At 42.5% G+C, this 25,107-nt stretch overlaps 1 protein-coding gene across 4 annotated transcripts in view; it reads right to left on the bottom strand.

The window, feature by feature from the left end:
• KDR (kinase insert domain receptor) overlaps positions 1–16,274 on the bottom strand; it is a 45,585-nt gene extending 29,311 nt beyond the window's left edge. Inside the window, exons 1-10 of one of the 4 annotated variants that reach the window (XM_024746712.1) lie at positions 16,236–16,274; positions 11,074–11,167; positions 8,942–9,138; positions 5,897–6,027; positions 5,440–5,608; positions 4,723–4,862; positions 3,936–4,113; positions 2,435–2,549; positions 2,181–2,344; positions 116–272 (exon numbers count right to left, since the gene is read on the bottom strand). In XM_024746712.1, coding sequence (XP_024602480.1) covers positions 116–272; positions 2,181–2,344; positions 2,435–2,549; positions 3,936–4,113; positions 4,723–4,862; positions 5,440–5,608; positions 5,897–6,027; positions 8,942–9,138; positions 11,074–11,105 — 1,283 coding nt within the window. In that variant the 5' untranslated portion in view covers positions 11,106–11,167; positions 16,236–16,274. Of the gene's footprint in view, positions 1–115; positions 273–2,180; positions 2,345–2,434; positions 2,550–3,935; positions 4,114–4,722; positions 4,863–5,439; positions 5,609–5,896; positions 6,028–8,941; positions 9,139–11,073; positions 11,168–15,161; positions 15,506–16,235 lie in introns of those variants that run through there. The other 3 variants (XM_024746715.1, XM_024746713.1, XM_024746714.1) reach the window with 3 other exon arrangements.
• Between the last annotated feature and the right edge of the window lie 8,833 nt (positions 16,275–25,107).

Genomic DNA, 25,107 nt, shown 5'->3' with positions numbered 1-25,107 from the left:
ACGAAAACAAATACTGTATGATATCACTTACGTGTGGAATCTAAAAATAAAACAAATGAATAAATATTTTTTTAAATGCAAAAGAGCAGGAAAAAAAGGATGTGGCCCTACTCACATGGGCTGGTAGGTACACTCTGTTTCCAGCTGCCAGTACCACTGGATGTGACTCGGGGGAGGAACGGCATAGACCGTGCACGTCAGCGTTTGGGAGGTGCCATACTGGTAAGAGTCCACGGGAGAGATCAGAGATTTCTCACCAATCTGGGGTGGGACTGGAGATGGGAAAGACAGCTTTTGAATTGTCAATCAGCTTTGAGGAATGGAAAGTAGAAGTTTTCAGCAATTAAAACCTGTGTTTTTCCAAGCATAGAATTTTTGTCCCCATTTGCTTTTTCAAAGAACATCTAGATTTGGAGACAGGACACCTGACTTCTAGTGATACTCATGATAACAATAATAATAAACTAGTAAGTTGAGTGACTTTGTGCCAGTCTCGCCACCCTGTGCCTCACCTTTTTCTCATCTACATTACGGAGATTGTTCTCCTAATCCTCCCAATTTCACAAGATCAGACAAGGCTCCAGGAAGAAAAGAGTTGTGAATAATACAGTGAGTACATGTATTATGTACTGAGTATTGGTCTAAGTGCTTTACATCAATTAATTCATTTAATCCTCACAGCCACTGCTATTGTCCTCCACTTTACACATGGGAAAAATTAAAAAGTGAAATGACTTGCCCAAGGTCACCCACCATGCCTGCTTCTCCATCTCTCCCTCCTTCTTCCCCTTCCTTCCTTTCTCCCCTCCTCTCTCCCCTCCTTTCTTGTTTTCTTCCCTTCCTCCCTCCATTCCTTCCGTGTCTTTTCCTCCTTCTCTCCCTTTTTTCTCTCTTTCATTTTTAGGCTCCAAAGTCATTAATGTGAAACTATCTTCTCATCACTACCAACCTAAAGCCTCAGATTATAGTTTCAAACCTTGACTTCTTTCTTTATCTTTGTTTTATAGAGCAGGGTAAATGCTAGGGTGAATCAAACATTTAGTGACTTCCTGGATGAATGAGATAGAGTCATTCACTGTCCATTTTTACATCTTTATTTCTTGTTCCTTTCCTTCTCCCCACCCTACTTTTCAGCTTCCCAGCTTCTCTATACTCCCCAAACTCCTACACCCAAGTGGCTCCTAAGTCACATTTCTGGAACCTGTTATCTTTAAAATACTCCCCGAAGCTGATGTCCCCGCAAAGAAACGAAGCCAAGCTCAGAAGACATACAGAGCTTGGCAGGATATACAGGGAAGCACCTTAATGTCACATGAGAAGATCCTGAAGTTTTAATCTGCCATGACAGTAGAAAGCACAAAGAATTACAACAGCGAGGCATTTCCCAACCTGTGTTTGGAGCAAGATATTAATGGATGTATGCGGGAGGGGTGCTCTGGTCAAATAAGTTTGTTAAACCTTGGCTACTCTATGTCTCCCACCCACCACTGGAGAATGGCAATATACTACGTCCATCAACTTAGCATCTCCCACATTTATTTGACCATGATGTCCTTTTCCTCCCCACCCGGAGTACTTATTGTAAATAAGTATCTTTCAGTTTGGAAAAATAAAATTCAAACCATTCTTAAATCAAAAACTTAATATCTCCCCCCTTATAGCCTCAGAGTCAGATCCCAGACTCCTGTTGAAAAAAAAATTAAAACACTTCCAACCAGCCAACAGTGTCCACCTGCAAAAGCCTTCTGCATTGGAATCTGCCTGTGCATCACTGATACATCAGCCCCCAAATCAAACTAGTAGCTTCCCACAAAATTCAAGAAGAGTCTTAAACATTTGCATGCCAGGAGCACAATTCAAAGGTACTGCAACTGGAGCCTGATGACTGTCCCTGTGGGCACTCTTATGTCACAGCATTTAGCCATCGGCTGAACCATCTACTTTAGGCTCGAGTTTGACCACCAACTGCTTCATTCGCATGGCCTCTTAAGCAAACGTGTCCAGAGCATACTGCCCCACACCTCACTTCAGCCGCACTGTCCTGGATCATTTTTATACACCAGAGCTACTTATGATGTAAGTGAGGCAGAGACACCAAAGGAATGGTGGCCTGGCTGTTCAGGAGGACATAATCATACTCTTTATAATAGATAAAGAGAAGGAAAACTGAATGGACTCACCATTCACAACCAGAGATACCACGTGGCTCTGTTTCTCCTTTGAAATGGGATTGGTAAGGATGACAGTGTAATTTCCTGTATCTTTTTCACTCACTTCCATAATAGTCAGTACGTGCCCCACTTTAATTGTGTGATTGGACTCAATGGGTCTTCCATTTTTATACCTGTGGGGAGAAACAAATCCCAGAAATGAGTCCAATCTAAGGATTTGCTTTCACGTGGAACAAGGCTTTGCATTTATTTCCAGTCGTTACCATTTTATTTCTGGAGGAGGGTAACCAAGGCACTTCACAGGGACTCTGACACGGTCTCCCACGGTGGCTTCCACCAAAGATTCCATGCCACTACCGAAAGCAACAAAAGGTTTTTCTGGAAGAAAATAAAAATAATTTTTCTCATAAATGGCAACTTCTTATAAACGGCCATTTGGTTTAGTTTTTCATTTCAAGTGAAGAGTCAAAGACCTTGGAGGTCTGAGTCACTGCTGTTCAGAGAATCCCCATCTCACCCTTCTACAGGTCCCACTCCAGGTTCTCCCTCACCTGTGGTCTCTGCGTTAGCTTTTCTCTCTCCCCCAGTCTGCTCCACAAGTCTACCGAGCACTCAAATCTCACTCAATTCAAGCATTTGCTTCTCTGTGAAGCTTTCCCTACGTCTCCTCTGCTCCCATGACACCCTATACATACCTCCCATGTGCCCCAGGACTCAGTCCTCGGACCTCTTGTCTTTACCAACACCTTCCTCTTGTCAATTACACATTCCTCCTAAATCTATATCTCCTGCCCCTGACTTCCCTGGGTTTTAGGTTAATATATTAAAGTCTCCACTTGGATATTTAGTGGGCATCTCCAAATGAAGCCACCCAACCCTGTGTCCTATTCCTCTTCCTACCTTCCCTATCTCGGTTGAGAAAACTACTGTTCACTCAGTTGCTCATGCTAAAAACGCAAAGGTCATCTTCCGTTCTTTTCCTCTTATATCCCACAGCCAGGGAATCGATAGGCAAACCCTACTGGTTCTATCTTCAAAAATACATCAGAATCAGGTCACTTCTGACCACCTCCACTTCTACCACCCTTGTCTAAGCCACCCACCATCTCTCACCAGGATGACTGCAATTAGCCTTCTAACTAGTCTCTCTACTTCTGCCCTTACTTCCCTAAAGTATTTCACATTAAAATAACCCACACAGTGATCCTATAAAAACATAAGCCAGAGCATGTCTCTCTCTGCTCAAAACCCTTCTATGCATTCCCATATTATAAAATCCAAACCCTTATGAAGGCCTATAAGTTGGATGCCATACAAATTATCATCTAAACTGAGACATTTATGTGAGTGAAAGAGAATAAATGGGAAATTAAGTTATTTTCTCAAAGCCCCACAGAAAGTAACTAAATACAGGTTTCCCCAATTGCAAGGCCCATGCTTACTCAGGGAAGCCTCTCAGCCTTGCGATCAAATGAAAATTTAAAAATGATCTTAGATAATAACCCTCTGCTTATTATAGTGATAATAATAATAGCAACAACAAGTAATATATAGTGAGCTCTTACTACATCAGCTCATCTCATCTTTAAAGTTGGGATTTGAACCCAAGCTATGCTCTTGACCTCGAGGTCAAATGGCCTTCCTGGCAAGAGCTCAAAAACATCTTCTGAATGAGCAAAATAGGAATCACTAGCTGACCTAAATTTATTTAAATCATCTCACTTTTCAAGGCAGAGCATAATTCCAAAGGAAATCTTAGCTTACCGTGGACCCTGATGAATGTGCTGTTCCTCTTGGTCATGAGCCCACTGGAAGCGGCACAGGTGTACCACCCTTGGTCACTCCGGGTTACACTATCTATAGTCAAGGTGCTCAAAAACTTCTTCATCTCACTCCCAGACTGGGTTTTTAGGTCCCGGTTTACAAGTTTCTTATGCTGATGCTGAAAAAGAGTTTAGTGAACTTCCAAAGTCCAGAATAACATTCCCTGGTATCTTCTAGATACCCATAAAAGTCTTGGCCTTTGGTGAACACTATTTAATGCTAATAATAGATACTTCTGAACTTTTATCATCATGCTGATGACAAATACATTTGGTTTCAGGAGAAATAAATAGAATCAACCGAATCAGGCATTTTCAAACCTCACATAATGGGAATGAGATCAATGTAAACTGCAGAAACCCAAGGAAATATGACCACTGTTTAAGGAGAAGTGTGTCTCATGCCACCTCTTGAAAAGAAATTCCCTTAAAAGGAAAATAGATCAAGGACTTTGGAGAACAGAGAAATAATGCAACCTAGAAAGACATAATCCCCTAAAGAAAATGAATCTTCACAGCCTGGACAGAGTTCTTGGTTTTGCATCTTTTTTTTTCCATGAGTGCTGTATGTCCTACAGTTCTCTTAAAATGTGTGTGTGTGTATGTTAGTGTAAGTTAAGGCCCTTACATTTTATCTGGCCAAAGAGGTCCCTATCTCTCTCAAGCAAACTTCGTTGGAGCTTATTATCAAAGTATTTGGAGGTCTGGCTTTGAATCGTTAGTGTTACCTTCAAAGAAGGGTATTCCCAGTTGAAGTCAATCCCCACATTTAGTTCAGTTCTTGCTGTACAATTTAAGACAAGCTTCTCTCCAACAGACAGCTCAACTCCGTGAGGGGGGCTCAGAACCACATCATAAATCTTGTACCCTGGAGCAAGTACATTGGAAAAACAGAAAGTGAGAGGGAAACCAAAATCTATAACTTGGCACACATTTTTTCAGACATGATGCAACTTCAAAATGTGTCACATCATTTTTCCCTGAGGGCCTCCCCAAACCTTGGTTAACTCCCAGGAAAATGGTCTACAGAGATCCACAAAGCAGCCCTACATGGATCTCAAAGATGTTGTAGCCCAGTGGACAGAAAAGCAGTAAAATCTGAGAGGTCAATAGTCAATGCGGCCGGCTTTAGAAAGCTACCAAACTTTCCATAAAATAGGTATAATTAAAAGACTTGATGCCAAGCAATGCTCTGAACATTGAATTTTCCAAACAATATGCTCCCATAACAGAACTCTTATTCATCCTTCGTCTTGGTAAGGAAGGAGAAAAACCTCAGTTGCACATAGGTTTACTGGGTAGAGAAGAGCGGATGTAGTGAACTGCTTAACAACAAATCTTGAAATAATATATTTCTCAATATCTCTTGTCCTCCAGAATCTTAATATAAGAAGCTAATCTTTATTGTCTGACATTAATGATACAGAAAGGAATTGTCCTCTTACCTACAACCACAACTATGTACATAATAGACTGGTAACTTTCATCATTAATTTTTGCTTCACAGAAGACCATGCCAGCATAGCTGATCATGTAGCTGGGAATAGTGAAGCCTTTCTTGCTGTCCCAGGAAATTCTGTTACCATCAGGAACAAACCTCTTTTCTGGATACCTCTGGGTAGAAAAAGAAATATCAAATATTTAATCAAGTGCTATCCAAAAGTAAAAACCATGAACACTAAAGAATTCATCTTATTTTAAGAATACAAATTGGTTTTATTTCTTGTCGTTTTGACCCTTCCTAAAGTTTCCTTTAAAACTCATTGTTGACTTAATGTTATATAATGCATGTAATATATATATATATTTATAAAATATATAATGTTATAAACAGGCTACCCATCTTAATACTAGCTTAATATTATGAAAGGGTAAGAGATGAAGAAAGAAGATGTAACTTACTGCACAAAGGGACACATTGAGGTTTGAAATGGTCCCCAGACACGGAATCACCACAGTTTTGTTTTTGTTCTCAGTGATGTACACAACTCCATGTTGGTCGCTGACAGAAGCAATAAACGGAGATCTGTAATCTAGAAGAAAATGTAATTCCATTAGTTAATGGCATTTACTGGAAAAGTGGGTCATCTTTCAGGTTCATAAACTCTAACCAGAGAAGTAAACTATTGGGAAAGACATTTCACACTAGGCAAAGGAATCCAGAGGTAGGTCTGCTGGTAAATATCTGGCTCCAAGGTTATGCTACAGGAGGGGGGGTGTGTATGTGTGAAAAATCTGGAAGAGAAATCCCAGAATGAGACTGGCTCCTTTTGCACTGATGATCAAGTAGAGTGTACTCTATAGGTTCCACATTTAAGCAGATTGATCACTACAGTTTTTTCAAAGTGAGGGAGCACACGTCTTCATTTTCATATACATTTTCATATGCACTATACATCTTTCATGTACATAAGTTTTAAAGTAAATTTAAAGTTAAACCTGTATAGTTTACCTACTGAGTTTTTTGATGTTAAAAACTTCATGTTCTCTCTCTTAAGGCAAATAGTGTAACTGTCATGAAAATAGGTTAATGGCTCCCAAAGATTCTTTAAAGTAAAGAAAGGACTAACGATTTTTTAATTCAACAATTCAGGACAAAGTTTCACGTGAGTATTTTAAGATTGTGAAGACTAGATATAAGATTCTTTATATAATAATGTAGAATAGTTAAATTGTTTATGTTTCCTGTTTAATTGCATTTAGTTTAAGATTCAGCAATCATTAATATCTTCAATGGCAAAAGCCTGAAAAGCCACCATGGCAAAGACTGAGAAAAAAACAAAAGAGATTTTAATGCCATTCAAACACTGTTCGTATGATGTTAACACGCTGCTGGGAAACGACTCCTTTTCCCAGAGATAGAGTTGATGGGTGTGAAGCCATGCCTGAAATCTCAGAGAGATAATGGTTCATGCCACTCTCCCCAACACACCTGACCAAGCATTTTCAGAGCTCTTCAGGATGTTTGGTTCAAGGAAAGAAAGAGTTAATTAAACCAAAGGGGAGAAAAGCAGCTAATTCCCTACAACAGCAGAAGTTTGATTTCCCTCCCAGCTGGACAGCACAGAAAGGCAGCCAATCCAGCCACCACATGCCATAGTCATTATCTTACGAGACCAAGACCCACTTCCCAGCTCCATCCATTGCTGGAGGGAATGGGGTCAGAAGACTAAGGAAGTAAGGTGGGGACCAGAGGGGATATTAAAGGACCATCCATAGGGAATACTTCAATGTTTTCTTTTCCACTGTTAAACTTCATGACCAAAATCTTGGACAACTCACCTCCTAGAACGCCAGGCTTAGACAGGAAGCAGAACTTGATGGTATATTCAGAGACAGGCAGTGTACAAATAAACAGTGCTGGGGATTGCTACTTCTTCATATTACCTACCTTTCATCTGCAGGCTATGAAATATTACATAGCTTGCTTACAGAGCAAGTCTTTGGAAGCTAAATTAACCCCTTGACGTAAGACTAAAGCTATTCAGTAAATCAATTCTATTTCAGTATCCCAAGAAGAGGAAATAAACAAAAGAAACCCAAACAACCACCCATCCTCTCAAAATAAAATATTTACTGTAACTCATGAAATGAATTTTCACATGTCTCCAGGTTTCCTGACTTGGGGAGAAGGAAATAACGAGATATTATGGGAGAGGTTCATCTTGTAGTATTTCCAGACAGCCTGAAAGCAGGAAATCCTTGCAATCTTCTGAGAAAGCCTGATCTCCCAAGACTGCCAGATCAAAAGGAGCCAGAAATTCTCGAAGATCTGGGCCTCGTCTCTTTCAACTTCTGCAGAGGGGAGGAGAGCACAAAATTCTACCTTGGACTGTGCTTACCCTGGGCAAAAGTAATTCTCAAATATTGTGCAATCCAGGAGTGACATACGTTATTCTGATGTGGTCCCCATTCTTCCCTTGCACTGACCATACTGCACTATTGAAACGCAAATGGAGATGTGCAAGTGTGTCTCCCAAAGCTGATGAAATTCCTGTTCTGTAAAAGATGCTTCTGGAAAAAAGTCTAAGCCATCTTCACCTGCTTCAAATTCTCTAGGATGTACAGAGGTATGTAAATGTATAAATAAAATGTCTAAAAAGCTCATCTTTACTGAAAAGAAAAATATTTAGTATATCTAAGCAAAATATTACTATAGACTTATACCCACCCAAGTTATATGATTCATATCTCATTAGTTAAGTCAGGTTTTCTCAAGTTAGCATAAGATTTTTGAAACAGGAAGGAAAGAATAATTCAGATTATAAATGCTAAATACGTGTGACATGGAGTTTACCCTACATGGATGTTAAGTTGGCCTCCACAGTGTAAATCCCAAATTGCAAACTATAGAAAGATGGAGCGTGTCATCCAAGATCTCAGACCACACAAGCAAAGGAAACACTGTCCTCCAAAGGCCTTTTGAGACAGTGACTTTATTTGCACAAGTGTATGGAAATTGTTTTTTATAAAGTGTAAGTGGGAAAAGAAAAGTTCCTATGAACAAAAAAAGCTCCAGAGCCCTTGGCTGACTCCCTGTGCATTCTTGGGGAAATCTCCAAATCTGCTGTAGATAACCTATCTCTCCACAGAAACCTCTCCATAATTCTCCCCTGAATCTTCCTTTTCGAGGATTTCAGGGTTTTTTTTCTCAAACATCAGAAGACTTCTTATAAATCTCCATTGCCAACTGTGAACACAGATTTCCCTTAGAAACAAAGATCAGAACCAAACTAATTGGGCAATAGAGATGTAGCAAGGCCCAAACTGCAGAACAAATCACTGAGTCTTGTACTCAGAGGAGGCCTTGGGAGAGAAGAATTTTGTAGATTCCTGTTGGCAGAGAGCCTTTAGAGCGAGCCTTTGTTGTCCGGATTCTTCTTTGCACCTATTGTGTTTTGTAACTGGTAAATTAACGTGGGAAGTGAATTCCATTTAACCACTTACCTTGAACATACACATAGACGACGGAGGCCATGTCAGTGTCCCGGTAGAAGCACTTGTAGGCTCCAGTATCATTTCCGATCACTTTTGGAATGGTGAGCATCTTACATAAGGCACTGTCACTGCAATCCGTCACCTCCACTCTTTTCTCAGAGCCGCTCTGATTGTTGGGCCAAAGCCAGTCCAAGTCCCTCTGACCCCTGAAAAATTCATCCCAAGCAAGTATTTAAGTGAAATGCCTATGAGGCTGTTTCTAAGAAAATAGAAGGTTTAGTTCTCAAGCTTATACAAACTCCTCAACAGATAGATTCATAGTCTTCTACCAACAATGACAGATTATACGGACAAATGACAAAAAGTCAGAGTCTCAGCTTCAGAAATCACTTATAAGGATTCCCGAGTTTTCTATTACTTATTTTATTCAACCAACAAATATTTATTAAGCATGTGCTATGTGTCAAACGTTGTTAAGACTGGGAATACAGCAGTGAACAAATCAGATAAAAATCATTGCCTTCATGGAACTTGAGTCTAGTTGGAGGAGACAGGCAGTAAAAAAGTAAGTAAACTTCAATAAAGCTGAAACTTTTAAAAAGTAAGTAAAATATGTTGTATAAAAGGTGGTGATAAATACTATGAAGAAAGTCTAGAAGAGGCAAAGAAACAAGTGAAGAGTTCTAGAGGGAGGGGGCTTGGTGAAGTGGGCCATATAGATATCAGGAGGAACAGAGTTTCAGGCAGAGGGAACAGCCAATGTCAAGGCCCTGGGGTGGGTGCCTATCTGGAGTATTCGGGGAATGGCAAGGAAGCCAGAGTAGCTAGAGAACAGTGGGCAGTCGGGAGAGTAAGAGGTGAGGTTAGGAAGGGAGGGGATGCAAACTGTCTAAGGGCCTCGTAGGACCTTGGAAGGATGGCATTAAAGCACAGATTACTTTCATTGCAGCATTTCTCTACAAAGCCCCAAGGAAGACAGTCAACATCAAGAAGAATGTAACATCACTGACCCTTCTTTAAAGAACTTGAAATTTCCATGGAGTTGCAGTTACATTAATGAAGTTACTTTTAACACACTCCATTGTTTTTCTGGGGACATAAGAGGAGTATATATAGAATCTTGGGGAATTTTAAATAACCTTTGTTGTTAAGGGTGGGTAAGAGGAAAATCTGCTGAGAAATGCATCTTGAAGTAGCAAAGCTAGGCAAACAGCACCTGTTACTATGTTTTTTCCCAAGGGTTGGGTATTGGTGCCCTACCCTTGATAAGGCAACTAGGGTATCCTTTACACTCGGCAAGCTAAAACAGATCTGTGTCACTGTGCTGAACACTTGGCATTCATCAAGCAAAAACAAGGGCAACAAGCTCCCCAAGGTTCTTTGTGGACCATCAGCACTGTTCTCAGGGGGCAAGATCACCTCTATCCACCACTTCTGCCAAAACCACACCGGTCCCAAGAAGCCTCTGGCTCTGTCATGCATAATCACTACATTAAACCCTAAAGTCTTCTACTTTTCTCCCTGAGGTAGGGGCTGGAAAGCAAAATTTAGACGCCTCCTCATCTTGTCAAAGAGGCCTATTTCCCCAGCTAGCAAAGATCAAGAGCATGACTTCTTGCTAGCTGGTGAAAGAGACATGCCAGAACCTCAGGTCAGAGCTTGACATGCACTCAGCAATATTAATGACTGAATATAAAATTGCAACTACAGTCAGAATTTTACCATAAAATAAAGTTCTTGAAAAGTGCTAAACAGATGTCTAAGAGCCATTCTGAGTATGACAAATATGTCCCCAAACTTCAACTCTAAAGATTTCATTTATTCATTCAATATTTATTGAATGTGTATTACATAATATACGCTAGGTGCTATACTGGTTATTAGGGTGTGTGCGTGTGTGTGTGTGTGTGTGTGTGTGTGTGTTGGCAGAGGGTAGTAGGAAAAAAATGCCAGCAAAATTGTACAGAATTTTCCAGAGAAGACCTTCCTCATGTTTTCATTATTACGTTAGCTCTTAGAAACCTCACTACTTATACACAATTATGAAGACTCTATTGTAATTCTGCTGTATGGAAATTATTTTTTCTTTAAAAAACAATGATATTTGACACAGGAAATCTGAATCTAAAATGTATCCTTACCTGCAAGTAATTTGAAGCGTTGTGTTAGCCATAATTGTAAGTATGTCTTTTTTTATGCTGAGCCTGGGTGGATCAAGAGAAACGCTAGACAAACCTAGAAACAAATTAAATAAATGAATATCATTGCCACTCAGACCCAATAGGAAACACCTTCCATAAACAATGCACACCCTATACTTTAAAAGACCTCTTCAGCAATTCATTGTGTAAAACTTGTGAATTTACTTTTCACCATTCCCAGTAAAAGTTCACAAGCTGTGTCATAACAGGAAGAATGGGCAGATGGTCATAAACCAACACAACAGTTCTGCAATTCATTGAGCGAGGGTGGAGTTCCTGTTTTCCTGCATTGCCAACTTCAAGGTCTTACAAAAGGATATGGGACATTGAAACCAAATGAACCTTCATCTGATGATCTCACTCCCCTGGGAAAGGACCCACTGACATTTCTTATAAAACATAGGATGCACACATTTGACTAAATTGCTGATTCATGAATACTACTTAGAGAGATGTCTATATAGTTCATCCATGTACTTTGAGGGGGGTGGGAATGTCCATGACATTGTCTCATTTTCCTTTATCAATTTTCTAGTGCACTTCCTCTGGTAACTGAACTGCCAAGGTTGAAAGACTGTACATTAAAACTAGATGAGAGGAACTGAGGAAAGAAACATGTTCCCATGTCATATAACATGCATATACTTTCCTTCAGAAAACAGAACTTAAAAAGGGTAATGCAGGACTTCCCTGGTAGTTCAGTGGTTAAGAATCTGCCTGCTAGTGCAGGGGACATGAGTTTGATCCCTGCTCTGGGAAGATCCCACATGCCGCGGAGCAACTAAGCCTGTGCGCCACAACTACTTAGCCCCCGCTCTAGAGCCCGCGAGCCACCACTACTGAGACCACATGCTTCAGCTACTGAAGCCCGTGCACCTAGAGCCCATGCTCTGCAACAAGAGAAGCCATGGCAGCGAGAAGCCTGTGCACCACAATGAAGAGTAGTCCCTGCTCGCCGCAACTAGAGAAAGCTTGCACACAGCTACGAAGACCCAGCGCAGTCGGAAATAAATAATAAAATTAAAGAAAAAATAAGTTAAAGAAAGGGTAATGCTAATGAATTACAACTGGGGAATCTCAACTTACTGCTCAAAGCGCTGAGCTTGTCCTGACACCAAGCTTGGAACACAGGAAAAGTGTCTACCTAAATATACCATGGGACAGATTCCTTGCCATGGGTCACTCTACAGCAAGAAGACTGAGTTCTCTGCCAACTAAATGCAAAGAACTACCAGGTGTTGATAAAGCATCAGAGAAAGAAAAACTGTCCACCATGTCAGGGTCTTAACTCATATCTAGATCTTCAAAACACCACCTTAAAAAGTGATTGATGCTGGGTAAGCACCCAAGCTTCTTATGATCCTTAACTCACATCCACTAAGAACAAATGACTCTCTAGGCCTAAACTGGGATTGACATTGCTGGGCAAATAAAAGAGTATTAGCAAATATGAAAGAGTATGAGTAAATAGAGTACGAGCAAATATCCAGTGTAAATATGCACAGCATTGAATCTGTGGACCCCAACGTGAACAGCTGCAGGCAGAATGAACAGCTGATGACTCGTGTTCTCATATGCTCACTCAGATGTGGAAAACAGGTTGCTGTAGATTTGTTAATCAATATTAAAAAAAATTTTTTTTAACTGGAAATTACTTTATATCAATAAATCTCAGGAACTAACTGGCGTTGGAACTGCCATGGGTTTGGGGCAGTGGTTCTTAAACTTTAGCACGTGTCAGAAGATGCCTAGGCCTACAAATCTGCATTTGTAGGTGACGCGGTCATACATGGTCTACGGGCCACTGTTGGATGGCTATTGGTCTGGGTGGTCATGCTCAGTTAATCAACAGAGCACTTTTCAATATGAAGGAAATAACTGCTCCCAAAGTAGGCAAACAATAAAGCAAAGTGTTCAAAAGCAAAAGAAAAGGCTTCCAATCATGGAGCCCCATTGTGTGTCACAGAAGGAAAATGAAAATAATTCATTTGGATGAGCACAGATATCAAACTTGACTGGGAAACACTAGGTTGAGAAACATGTCAAAAACAGTAACTTAATACAATTCCTATGATGACCCAAATGAGAAAGAACCCATTATTTGGGCACATTCATGTGAGAAAAAAATGGTAGTAAAGACTAAGCTCTAATTAAGCCAAGCTCACCCCACCACAAAAATAAAAGATTCTTGAACCTCTCCTGTAAATCACTGCCACAGATTATCTCACACTCTAGACACACTTTCCAATGTTAAAAAAAAAAAAGGTTCTCCATTCATAGGGAGCCAAAACAACACCATACTATTCTAGAGACATGTCTCCAACAAAAAACTATTCAACAAGGCTATCAATAATGATAACTTCAAATTCATATACGTAGACCAACACTCAATTTCTTTTTGCTCCAATAAGCTTCATTCATTTTCACTGACAAGTTTGAGCTCTGCTCTTCAGAAAGTTCTAAAGAAATAACTCTAAGAAGTACATACGCTGCTACTCAATAAAAAGCTCTTCTATGTTCAAATTCCATAGCCAAAACTAATTCATTTGTGCACTATTACCCTTCCAGCTCAAAGACAGGAAGGAAAAACAACAGTGCCTCTGTCTCTAGAATTTGATGGCATCAATTATAGCCCAATCCAATTAAGCAAGTCACACACTCCAAAAGGGCAACCTCCTCATTATATTCAGGGCAGCCCGATTACGGTTACTACTGCTGTGCTATGAAACACCCCAGGCTTAAAAGCAACTCACTTCTTTGTGGGATACAGAACAAACCACAAGTTCCAGAGCTTCATTCTCTCACCATAAAGGGGAAGAGACAGGTCTTGCCAGGGACAAACGAGTGTTCCTGGTGGAGCTGGCCTGGATGAACCAAGTCGTTATTCAGAAAATTCAGTAACTATAGACAGATGATCTTGTTACTATACATGTGTGTGGGTGTCTTTAAAAAAAAAAAAGACGTGATTCTTTAATTTATAAGGAATTTTCACCTGAATCATTTTACCTTTTCTTCCTTTTCCACCCTCTCCCCTTTCTCACCCTCCAAAGAGTGGAAATCTGTAAATCAACAAACTGGCTACAGGAAAGAGATTAGAGAGAGATGAGAAAGAGAGAGATAAACAGAGAAGGAAAGAGGGATGGGGGAGAGAGAGAATTTATTGCACCAAGGGCATGCGTGTTCCTAATCTTGAAGGAGAGTGAAATTTTAGACGACAAGGAGAGTGGCGAGCGGCGCCCAATCTAGGTACCAAAACCTTCAGAGCAAGTTTTCAGAACGTGAACTTCTGACCTGTGCTTACCCGAAAGACCAAAGCGCTTTGAAAGATGTTAAACTGTTTTACATGAGAAGGTGACTATTACTTAGAGACACTTCGGGAAGCTGTCACAGCCCCAGGTCCAAGCCCAATTCCCCTTTCTCTCTGCGAGGAGAGCGGCGTCCTGCACCAGGAAGAAGGAAAAGTTTCCCTCTCCCCTAACCCCACCTTATACATTGGGTGTGTATGTGAGTTCGAACCAAAAGGGAACAGTAGACCGGGTTCCCGGTTCGACCCCTACAGAGGCAGAGCTACGCGCACGCTGCCGTCTGCCGAGCCGGCTCGCGGCCCCCTAAGGGCTTCCTTCCCCGCGTCCTGGCTAGGATGGTGCGCGCAGCCGGACAACGTTTCACCGCCTGTTCCCGCTCGCGGGGGCACCTCCTGCCTGCCAGCCACAGGCGCTTTCCCACTCCCGCCTAAGAGCACGGGTGTATCGGCTCTGCAGAACACGCTCCAGCCCAGGCCCTGTCGGAGGCCAGAATCGCGGAAATGGAACTGGGCTCAGGAGACCACCAACTCGCTGCGTAATCTTAGGCCAGTCACTGAGCTTCAGTTTCCTCTTTGGTAAATGAAAAAACACAGTGTGAAGTCACTTTCACCTCTCCAGCTCTATGACTCCCAGTTAGGTCCGGCCTCCAGGTCCTCTCCGCACCCCTATCTCTCCGCCCGTACCCGACCTCTCCGCTTTCCTCCTAGGGAGTGGGCTCCTTACCCACAGAGGCAGCCCGGGTCTCCACGCAGAGCCACAGAGCAAAGGCCAGCAGCGCCTTGCTCTCCATCCCGCACCTCGCGCCGGGCGCAGTGCCCAGAACTCGACCGGCGGTTCTCTCTCCCTGGTCCTGCTCCCCGAACAAGGCGCGGAGGTGGAATGCGCGCCGCCGCGCAGGGCTCCGACGCTCTCAGGGCGAGGGTGCCCCGGCTTCGGCCGCGGCTGCAGGGGCGTCTGCGGGTGCCAGCAGGAGAGGGTATCCCGACTGCCAGACAGCTTAGGGCTTTCTGTAGCGGGCAAGTGATACCCCGTGCGGGCAGACGAAACGCAACCGTATACCTCCGGCTCTCCCGGGGTCCCGGGATTCAGTGCTGGGTGGGGAGCCAGAGCCGAAACTCTAGAACGCGGGGGCGGGGCTATGCGGGGCGGGGCTTCCCTTCGCAGCCGGCCCCGCCCCTCAGCCGGGTTCTGTGAGTGGACCCGGTGCTTCCCACGCCCACTACATCTCCCCATCTCCCCACTTGCACCGGACTGCGTCTGGCCCGGAGTGGCCCGAGGGTGAACGTTCCGGGCGCAACCACTCCATTTCTGAAAGAAAATGTAGCCCATAACGGGTTCTGAGCCACTCCAAGTTTCAGTCGGTGGCTGCCCTCCCGCCCCGAGATGTTGGGGAGCAACACTGGGAGTGCTGCGAGGGACACTGCGCCCTCAGGAGGAGCGCCAAAGTTTGGGACGGTCTTGGCTCTGCGCGCCTCTGAAGTGGCTGGGGCACAGGCTGAGGATCAGCGGCAGGCTGAAGAAACGAGGCAGAAGCGGATACTGAGCAGAGGCGAATGCAGGATCGCAAACTGTGACTACAGCCAGTATGAGTGTTTTGCTTGGCCAGCACAGCTGTAGTTTAAAAATCTGAAACTGAATGCCTTTAGTCCGAATATTCACTTGCCCAGCTCTCCAAAGTTCCCACTATTTCCTCTTACACCTGACGGCTTCAATTGTTTTTAAGTTACCTGCCTCGCCCCCCAAAGCATTTAAATTTGAGACCCTCCCCCTCTTACCTGGCTTTCACCAAAAACCTACCTCAGGCCTCCGGGGAGCTGGGAGTACCCAGGGCTCTCGAATATCCGCGGCGCGTGTGGGTTTCCTTGAGAAAAGGTTTTGTCCACCGGGTTACCCGACCAGGAGTCCGTCGCTTGACGCTTCCCGGGCATTTTCAGAGCACAGCTTCCAGCCAAGCTCCCTTTAAGCCGCGGGGAAGGAGGCCCGCCGCGGCGGGCTTCCCTGGAGACGCAATGAAGCAAAGCCCAGACCCTGTCTCACTTTGACAATGAGACAATGAGTTACTGGCCAGACGCTGGGCACCCAGAACACTCTGTACCAAACCTCCCAACTCTCTCAGCAGGTGTAGATTCCTTGTGGCTCTGTAGACTCTCTGTTTCCTTTCTAACTACATTTGTTCTTCTTTTTTCTCCATCTGTCCCCACACCTGGGAAGTGACAGATGTCCCCTAACTTCATTAAATGGGATCTTCCAGATCCCTCCGTCTCTTACTTCGCAGGTGCTTTTAAATGACAACTTAAAGGACCATCCTTCAGGGAGATGAAGAGGTACAAATATTTTATTTCTACATCTAGTCCAAACTCCTCCTCCTGAAATACACATTAATGTAAAGTGTTTCTTTTTTTTTTTTTTTTTTTTTTTTTTTGCGGTATGCGGGCCTCTCACTGTTGTGGCCTCTCCCGTTGCGGAGCACAGGCTCCGGACGCGCAGGCTCAGCGGCCATGGCTCACGGGCCCAGCCGCTCCGCGGCATGTGGGATCTTCCCGGACCGGGGCACGAACCCGTGTCCCCTGCATCGGCAGGCGGACTCTCAACCACTGTGCCACCAGGGAAGCCCTAAAAAATCTTTTTAGTATGAAAAGGTTTAGAATGTAAAGTCCTTCCTTCGGCAGAGGCAGGCATTTTTACCTTTCCTTTTTTCCCAAGCAAATTCTATGCACATATAGGTATATCATGCTCCTCCTTCCACAAAGGGTACCCTTGGTATAAATACTGCTTGAGTGTTGGCTTTTTTTCACTTTAAAATATAACTTGGAGGTCATTCTACATCAAGCGTTAGGGCTCCATCTTGTTCCTTTTCATCGTGGCATGGTGTTGCACTGTATAGATGCACTAATATTTAATCTAGGAGGTATTCGTCAGGGCCAGGGGTATACTTAAAAGAAACTCCTCTCTTCCTGCAAGTAAACTTAGCAAGGAAAACAGGATGGGCTCTGGCAAAGCTGGATAAGGGGGAGGGAGATGGAACCTGGTTTGGAGCAGGCAGTTTTTCTCCATCTCCATCTCTAAACAATTCTTCTCTCTCAGCTTTATTTACAATTCATGACACTTCCTCTTCCACGTCTCACTTAAGAAGATAGTGTCTCCTCTGAATGCAAACCAGAACCTGCAGGCCCATGGTAATAGCCCCCTTTAGAAGTCTTGGAGGAAATGATGCGTCTTTGATGGCCACAAGACCAGAATTTGGCAGGGTCTCAATGAAATCAGTCTACCACATTCCCTCCCACACAGCACTAAGAAGTACCTTGTGTTCATGAAAAATGACAAAGTCTGGTGGGGTTTTTTTTGTTTTCTTTCTTTCTTTTTTTTTTTTTTAAGTCTGTTCCATGTGCAACACCCTCCCATTACCTGGCACTGCTGCAAAGGAGTGATTTGTGAGTTAATCAGACAGTACAGGTAAGATCACCATCTATCAAAGTAGGCAAGTGTGTTCAGTGCCCCGTAAATGGTATTCAGACACCTTTGGGGGTGAAGCAGCCAAGAGTGGTGCTAAGTACACAGGGGCCACACTGGCTGGGCTTGCCTCCCAGGTCTACCGCTTTACTATCCACATGATCTTGACCAACTTACTGGTTGCATATCTATGAAACACAAAATATGATAATAGAACCTTCTCCCTAGGGTTTTTGCAGGAATTGAATGAGTTACTGCACATAAAGCCTGACCCAATACCTAGTAATCACAAGCACCTAGCACATAGTAAGCACCCAGTGCACACTGGGAAACACTGTGCAAAGATTAATTATACTATCTCCTTCATGTTGCTAAGATCTGAATGGTAAATAAGGCTCATTTCTTCAACAACAGTTTCTGGTCCTACTACGTGCTAGATATTACATCGGCATGTGGGATCTTCCCGGACCGGGGCACGAACCCGTGTCCCCTGCATCGGCAGGCGGACTCTCAACCACTGTGCCACCAGGGAAGCCCTAAAAAATCTTTTTAGTATGAAAAGGTTTAGAATGTAAAGTCCTTCCTTCGGCAGAGGCAGGCATTTTTACCTTTCCTTTTTTCCCAAGCAAATTCTATGCACATATAGGTATATCATGCTCCTCCTTCCACAAAGGGTACCCTTGGTATAAATACTGCTTGAGTGTTGGCTTTTTTTCACTTTAAAATATAACTTGGAGGTCATTCTACATCAAGCGTTAGGGCTCCATCTTGTTCCTTTTCATCGTGGCATGGTGTTGCACTGTATAGATGCACTAATATTTAATCTAGGAGGTATTCGTCAGGGCCAGGAGTATACTTAAAAGAAACTCCTCTCTTCCTGCAAGTAAACTTAGCAAGGAAAACAGGATGGGCTCTGGCAAAGCTGGATAAGGGGGAGGGAGATGGAACCTGGTTTGGAGCAGGCAGTTTTTCTCCATCTCCATCTCTAAACAATTCTTCTCTCTCAGCTTTATTTACAATTCATGACACTTCCTCTTCCACGTCTCACTTAAGAAGATAGTGTCTCCTCTGAATGCAAACCAGAACCTGCAGGCCCATGGTAATAGCCCCCTTTAGAAGTCTTGGAGGAAATGATGCGTCTTTGATGGCCACAAGACCAGAATTTGGCAGGGTCTCAATGAAATCAGTCTACCACATTCCCTCCCACACAGCACTAAGAAGTACCTTGTGTTCATGAAAAATGACAAAGTCTGGTGGGGTTTTTTTTGTTTTCTTTCTTTCTTTTTTTTTTTTTTTAAGTCTGTTCCATGTGCAACACCCTCCCATTACCTGGCACTGCTGCAAAGGAGTGATTTGTGAGTTAATCAGACAGTACAGGTAAGATCACCATCTATCAAAGTAGGCAAGTGTGTTCAGTGCCCCGTAAATGGTATTCAGACACCTTTGGGGGTGAAGCAGCCAAGAGTGGTGCTAAGTACACAGGGGCCACACTGGCTGGGCTTGCCCCCCAGGTCTACCGCTTTACTATCCACATGATCTTGACCAACTTACTGGTTGCATATCTATGAAACACAAAATATGATAATAGAACCTTCTCCCTAGGGTTTTTGCAGGAATTGAATGAGTTACTGCACATAAAGCCTGACCCAATACCTAGTAATCACAAGCACCTAGCACATAGTAAGCACCCAGTGCACACTGGGAAACACTGTGCAAAGATTAATTATACTATCTCCTTCATGTTGCTAAGATCTGAATGGTAAATAAGGCTCATTTCTTCAACAACAGTTTCTGGTCCTACTACGTGCTAGATATTACAGGAGAGACTAGGGTTACAGTGGTGAACGTGAGCAGAAATGAGCAGTCCTCACAATAGCTCCACCCAAGGCAAATTTAACTTAATCACAGAGTGCTCTGTATCTCCAGCTGCTTCATCGGGCTTTGTGCACAAAGAATATAAATTGTTCATATCATCAAAGCATACTGCATAAATTACACTCCACAGTGCCAACTTTTGTTCCATTGCCACCAGTATTTTGGACTTCATATCTTAAAAAAGTAAATACGAAGGCTAGCAAAAGGTTAATAACTGAGGAAGTTGGATGACGAGTACATAAAGGTTCATTTTACTATTCTCTCTACAGTTACACATTTAAAATTTTCCATGATTAAAAAAACCTGTTTTAAGTAACTATAATCAAAGTGCTGGCCGGTTTTGTATAATACCATTGACTTTTCCATAGTTGGTCTTGACATTACCTCTGGGAAATGGTTGAAGCAGAGAGGCAAGTGGATGGGAACTTGCACTTTTTACTTCATGTATTTCTATGGCATTTTGTCAAAATGAGAAAGTGTAACTTTGACAAATAAAATATATGGATCAAGATTCAACTCTCCCTTCTAGTGGCTGTTATAGTTTTCAAGTATTGCCATTTGTTGATTACGTATTTGCATGTCACTTTCTCCTGTTTACTTCACTTAATTTGTTTCCAATATTTGTTTATGCTCTAACTTACCAGAGCCCTGACTACCTTGCCAGATGTTGGCTGGATTTCATAGCCCATTGTACTCATGACGATCATGCACTGGGAGATCCTGAGCACCCTTTATCTCTAATTATCCACCTTCCTTACACACCTATGTGTATTTTTCTCTCTGTGTGACTTATTTTTAACTTAAACTTAAAACATTTTTGTATGTTCAAGGAAAAGAAGGTTTTGTTACCACAAAGCCAGGCTCGCCTTGGATGTTTCTATCAGTGTTTGGCTTCATTCATCAAGTCTTACATTCTAATAAATATAAAACGAACTCCCCATTCTTTTGGTGAGACAAATGAAACAGAACTTCATTACTTGCCACCTGCACAGGAAAAATCTCAGTTACTATATAAATGTGCATGCCTATGTGCCCTCCCCAAACTCACCCATATAGTTGCTTGCTATATCTCACAAGGATAAATATAACAATTTTGTAAATTTATTTTTGGCTGTGTTGGGTCTTCGTTTCTGTGCGAGGGCTTTCTCTAGTTGTGGCAAGCGGGGGCCACTCTTCATCGCGGTGCACGGGCCTCTCACCGTCGCGGCCTCTCTTGTTGCGGAGCACAGGCTCCAGACGCGCAGGCTCAGTAGTTGTGGCTCACGGGCCCAGTTGCTCCGCGGCATGTGGGATCTTCCCTGACCAGGGCTCGAACCCGTATCCCCTGCATTGGCAGGCAGATTCTCAACCACTGCGCCACCAGGGAAGCCCAAAATACAACAATTTTAAAAAGTGGAAAGCATGCAGGGAATTTAAGTAACCAACTGAAAATCCACATAACACCAGAGAAGGATGTTAGAAAATAATAAAAGTAGCCAACACTCACGGAGCACATTCTGTGAGCAGGCACTGTTCTGAATGCTTCGCTGCATCCTTTGCTTCATCCTTGCAACATCCCATGACGGCAGCAAGCACTGTTAGCAATTCTCCGTGAAGAAGAAGAGTGAAGACAAGGAATTGCTTATCCTTAAGTAAATGTTCCTTTGCCTTCCTAAAAGTCTTGCAAAAAAGAAAAAAAAAGTTGTTTTAGCTCTTTGCAAACAATCAATGCATAGTTTTCTCACCATTAGTTAATGATTGGTTAAAAATCAAGACACTCTTTGCTTTTTTTTTTTATAATAATAATAATAAGTCGATTTTTGGAGCACTTACTATATGCCAGGCATTTTCTTTCGCTTAACTTATTGTAATGTTTACAATAACTCAGTGAAGATATTATAATTATTTTCATATGGGGGTGGGGGATGAGATTTGAAGGTTTAAGTAACTTTTCCAAAGTCCCACAACTAAAAGTAGTGGAATCAGGACTTAAAAGCAGAGAGGTAGTAAACATCCAAGACAGATTCCTCCAAGCATATAGTTTCTTTCTTTTTTTTTTTAAGGGAATAGTTTAATATTTTTATTTAACATGCTTCCCTTCTTTTTTTTTAAACATCTTTATTGGAGTATAATTCAAGCACATAGTTTCTTTTTTTTTTTGGCGGTACGTGGGCCTCTCACTGTTGTGGCCCCTCCCGTTGCGGAGCACAGGCTCCGGACGTGCAGGCTCAGCGACAATGTCTCACGGGCCCAGCCGCTCCGCGGCATGTGGGATCTTCCCGGACCGGGGCACGAACCCGTGTCCCCTGCATCGGCAAGCGGAGTCTCAACCACTGCGCCACCAGGGAAGCCCCAAGCACATAGTTTCTTGATGAGGACTGGTCTCCTTCAAGGGGTGAGGCTGAGTCAATAGATGCCATTGGCTCCCTCAGCCTCTCCATGATGATGGCTTCCATTTTCCTAGGTGGATGGAAGGCCAAGGGTGACTTAGGAGAATCACTCTGCGACAATCAAGGCAGAATTAAAGGCAGGTAACTAGATCTCCCTCTCCCCCGCCCCAGGAACCCCAACCCAACTGGATCTTCACCTCCTTACCCCTTCAAAGAGAAGCAGTTGCTCCTATGTACATAATCACTTGGGCATTTGGGGTATTTGTTTTCTGCCATGGATTTTTTTTTTGTCCTTTAGTGTCTTAGAAAACTTTTATTTGACCTTCAATACCCAGCTCAAATGTCCTTCCCAAGTAAAGTTTTAGCTTTTTATTCAACTGCCTTCTTCATTTGAGATCCTCCCAGAAAAAACAGGCAGAGGTTACATCTTACTTGAGCAGGTGGTTGTGTAGAAGGATGGTGGTTAAGGTATAATAAGAATGGTGAAATGCATGATGTTGATGCTTATTTAGTAAAATGTACCCTGTACATTACATACTTATCATGATATGTGTAGTTAAATACAGCTATCATCAAAAATACTGTGGGGTTCAAATGATATGTACTAGCTATGTAAAATGTACCTTACAAATCATTCTTAAATTCACATTTAAATAACAGTCATACACTTAATAAATATATCCAGAGCTATACTGAATTTATACTTTATCCTAGACCAATTAATTTGGACTATTTTGTTATTCACAGAGCCAGGAAATTACTTTCTTTTTCCTATATACACACAGCACTTCTATGATATGATATATGATAATATGACTACGTTTATGTGAATGTTTCTCCCTCAAAAGCAGGAGTTTAGGTCAAATCTATTTTGTATTTTCAATGCCTAGCACAGCCTCTGTGCATCCTCTCTTCTCAATACTTTGATAAAGTTCAAATTATTTTTATTATTTCCATTTCTGCTGTTCTTTGTTTCTTCTTCACTTTTTCCCCCCCTCAGAATCACATGCCTCTTGGGTATCCATCACAATTACCTTTACAGGAAGCAACTTACTGGAATAAATAGAACTATACAACATAGACACAGAGTGGAAAAGTTCTTAATTTATTAATCAGTGGAGATTGGAGTTCTGTTTTTTTTATTTTGAGTAACAAAGAAAAAGAAAAAGAGCATTTATAAGGTTTGCATGTGCCATACAAAAAATGTGTGTCCCGAATTTTGTCTGTGCCCTTTGCAGGTTGTAACCATTTTCCAGTGAATTAATGTCATCTCCCCTCTTAAAAGTTTCTCAAGTTTTCAAGGAACTGAACAGTGCAAAAACAAATTCTTTTGTTTCCTAGAGAATTATTATAAGTCACTCATCCCTCACAGAAGAATATATCCACTTCCAGTTTAGGTGTATTAGTATTCAGTGCTTTTCACATTTCTCCAGAATAAAGATAGCATTTTCCACTAGTGTTGCTTCACCAGCAATGACAGCTAATCAATGGGAGCAGAAAAGTTTTATGGTCTTTGTATAGAAATTTAGTTTCCAGAGTTTCCAAAACATTGGTAAGGAGTCCCTTGAGGCACAAATAAAAATTCTCTTTCCGTGTCTTTCTGAACATTCATTTCTCATACGTTACTGCTTTGGTGAACATAATAAAACCAAGCAGAACTCAGCAAGGAACACCTCACACAGAGAGACAGTTTTAAATAAAGTAAAAAATACAACTTCAGATCTAACTGATAATCATCCCAAAATTAGTCAGGCTGGTTATAGGCAGATGAAAGGCCATAAGGGAGTCATTTCATGCATCTGACCACATGATATAAATAGAAGTTCCAGATGTAGAGAAAATGAGTCTTGTAACAAAGCAACACATAGAAAATATTAGACACTAAAATGGTCTTTGGATTGTATACAAAAACACTTAGATTTCCTTATCCTAAGAAATAAGGACCTTGACCTTGCTTCTTCCTAAAGCTACTTGGTTGTTGGTTACTTTTACCATTCCTCATTGTAAAAGTTCTGGAAAGTGGGCTTCCCTGGTGGTGCAGTGGTTGAGAGTCGGCCTGCCGATGCAGGGGACACGGGTTCGTGCCCTGGTCCGGGAGGATCCCACATGCCGTGGAGCGCCTGGGCCCGTGAGCCATGGCCGCTGAGCCTTACGCGTCTGGAGCCTGTGCTCCGCAACGGGAGAGGCCACAACAGTGAGAGACCTGCGTACGGAAAAAAGAAAAAAAAAAGTTCCGGAAAGAGAGAGGTGACCCCGCATCTTCTCTTCTCAAATACAATAGCTTCTTCTCAGTTTTGACTCTGCCCAGCCTCTCCAGCACATCCATTCCATTGTCCACCCCATCCTAAAGCTCTGTCTTTGCTCGATTCTCGTTACACTGTACACGCCTACCTCTCCAGCCAATGCCTTTCACTGGCTTAAGCTCCTTTGCTCAACCTTAAACATAGGGAATCTCCAAATCATTCTTGGTCATCATCCTTTTTCCTCTTCCATGACTCTCTCAGGGACCTCATTCCCCCTTGTGCCTTCGACTGTCTTCTTTATGGGGATAACATGCAAAGTTGTGCTTTCCAGCTCTGGTTTCTACCCTAGCTCCAGACTCTAACCTCCAGCCCTTCCTGGATATCTGCCTGTGTACATCCCACCAGGCTCTGAAATTCAAAGTGTACAAAACTGAGCACTGTTTCTCTTACTCCTGTACTGCCTCCTGCAGCACCCTCAAGCGCAGTCCTTCCAAGTGCTTATACTCCATACCTTGCAGCTGTGTTACTCCCCTGATGTTTTTCTCCCACCCAAACCAATCTTGTCTACATTCTTTATATCTCTCATATCTATCCCCTATTTTCATTCACCAGACTGCCCTGATTCATGACCATTTTGCCTTTGTCCTGGAATTTTCCAATCCATCCATCACTCTGCTGCCAAAGTTATCTCCCTAAAACACAAGGTTCATCTGTCCTTTATCTTTGACAGTT

Source organism: Neophocaena asiaeorientalis, unplaced genomic scaffold (assembly GCF_003031525.2).
Source record: "Neophocaena asiaeorientalis asiaeorientalis breed wild unplaced genomic scaffold, Neophocaena_asiaeorientalis_V1.1 scaffold19, whole genome shotgun sequence".
NCBI lineage: Eukaryota > Metazoa > Chordata > Mammalia > Artiodactyla > Phocoenidae > Neophocaena > Neophocaena asiaeorientalis.
This window is presented reverse-complemented; position numbering and strand designations above follow the sequence as displayed.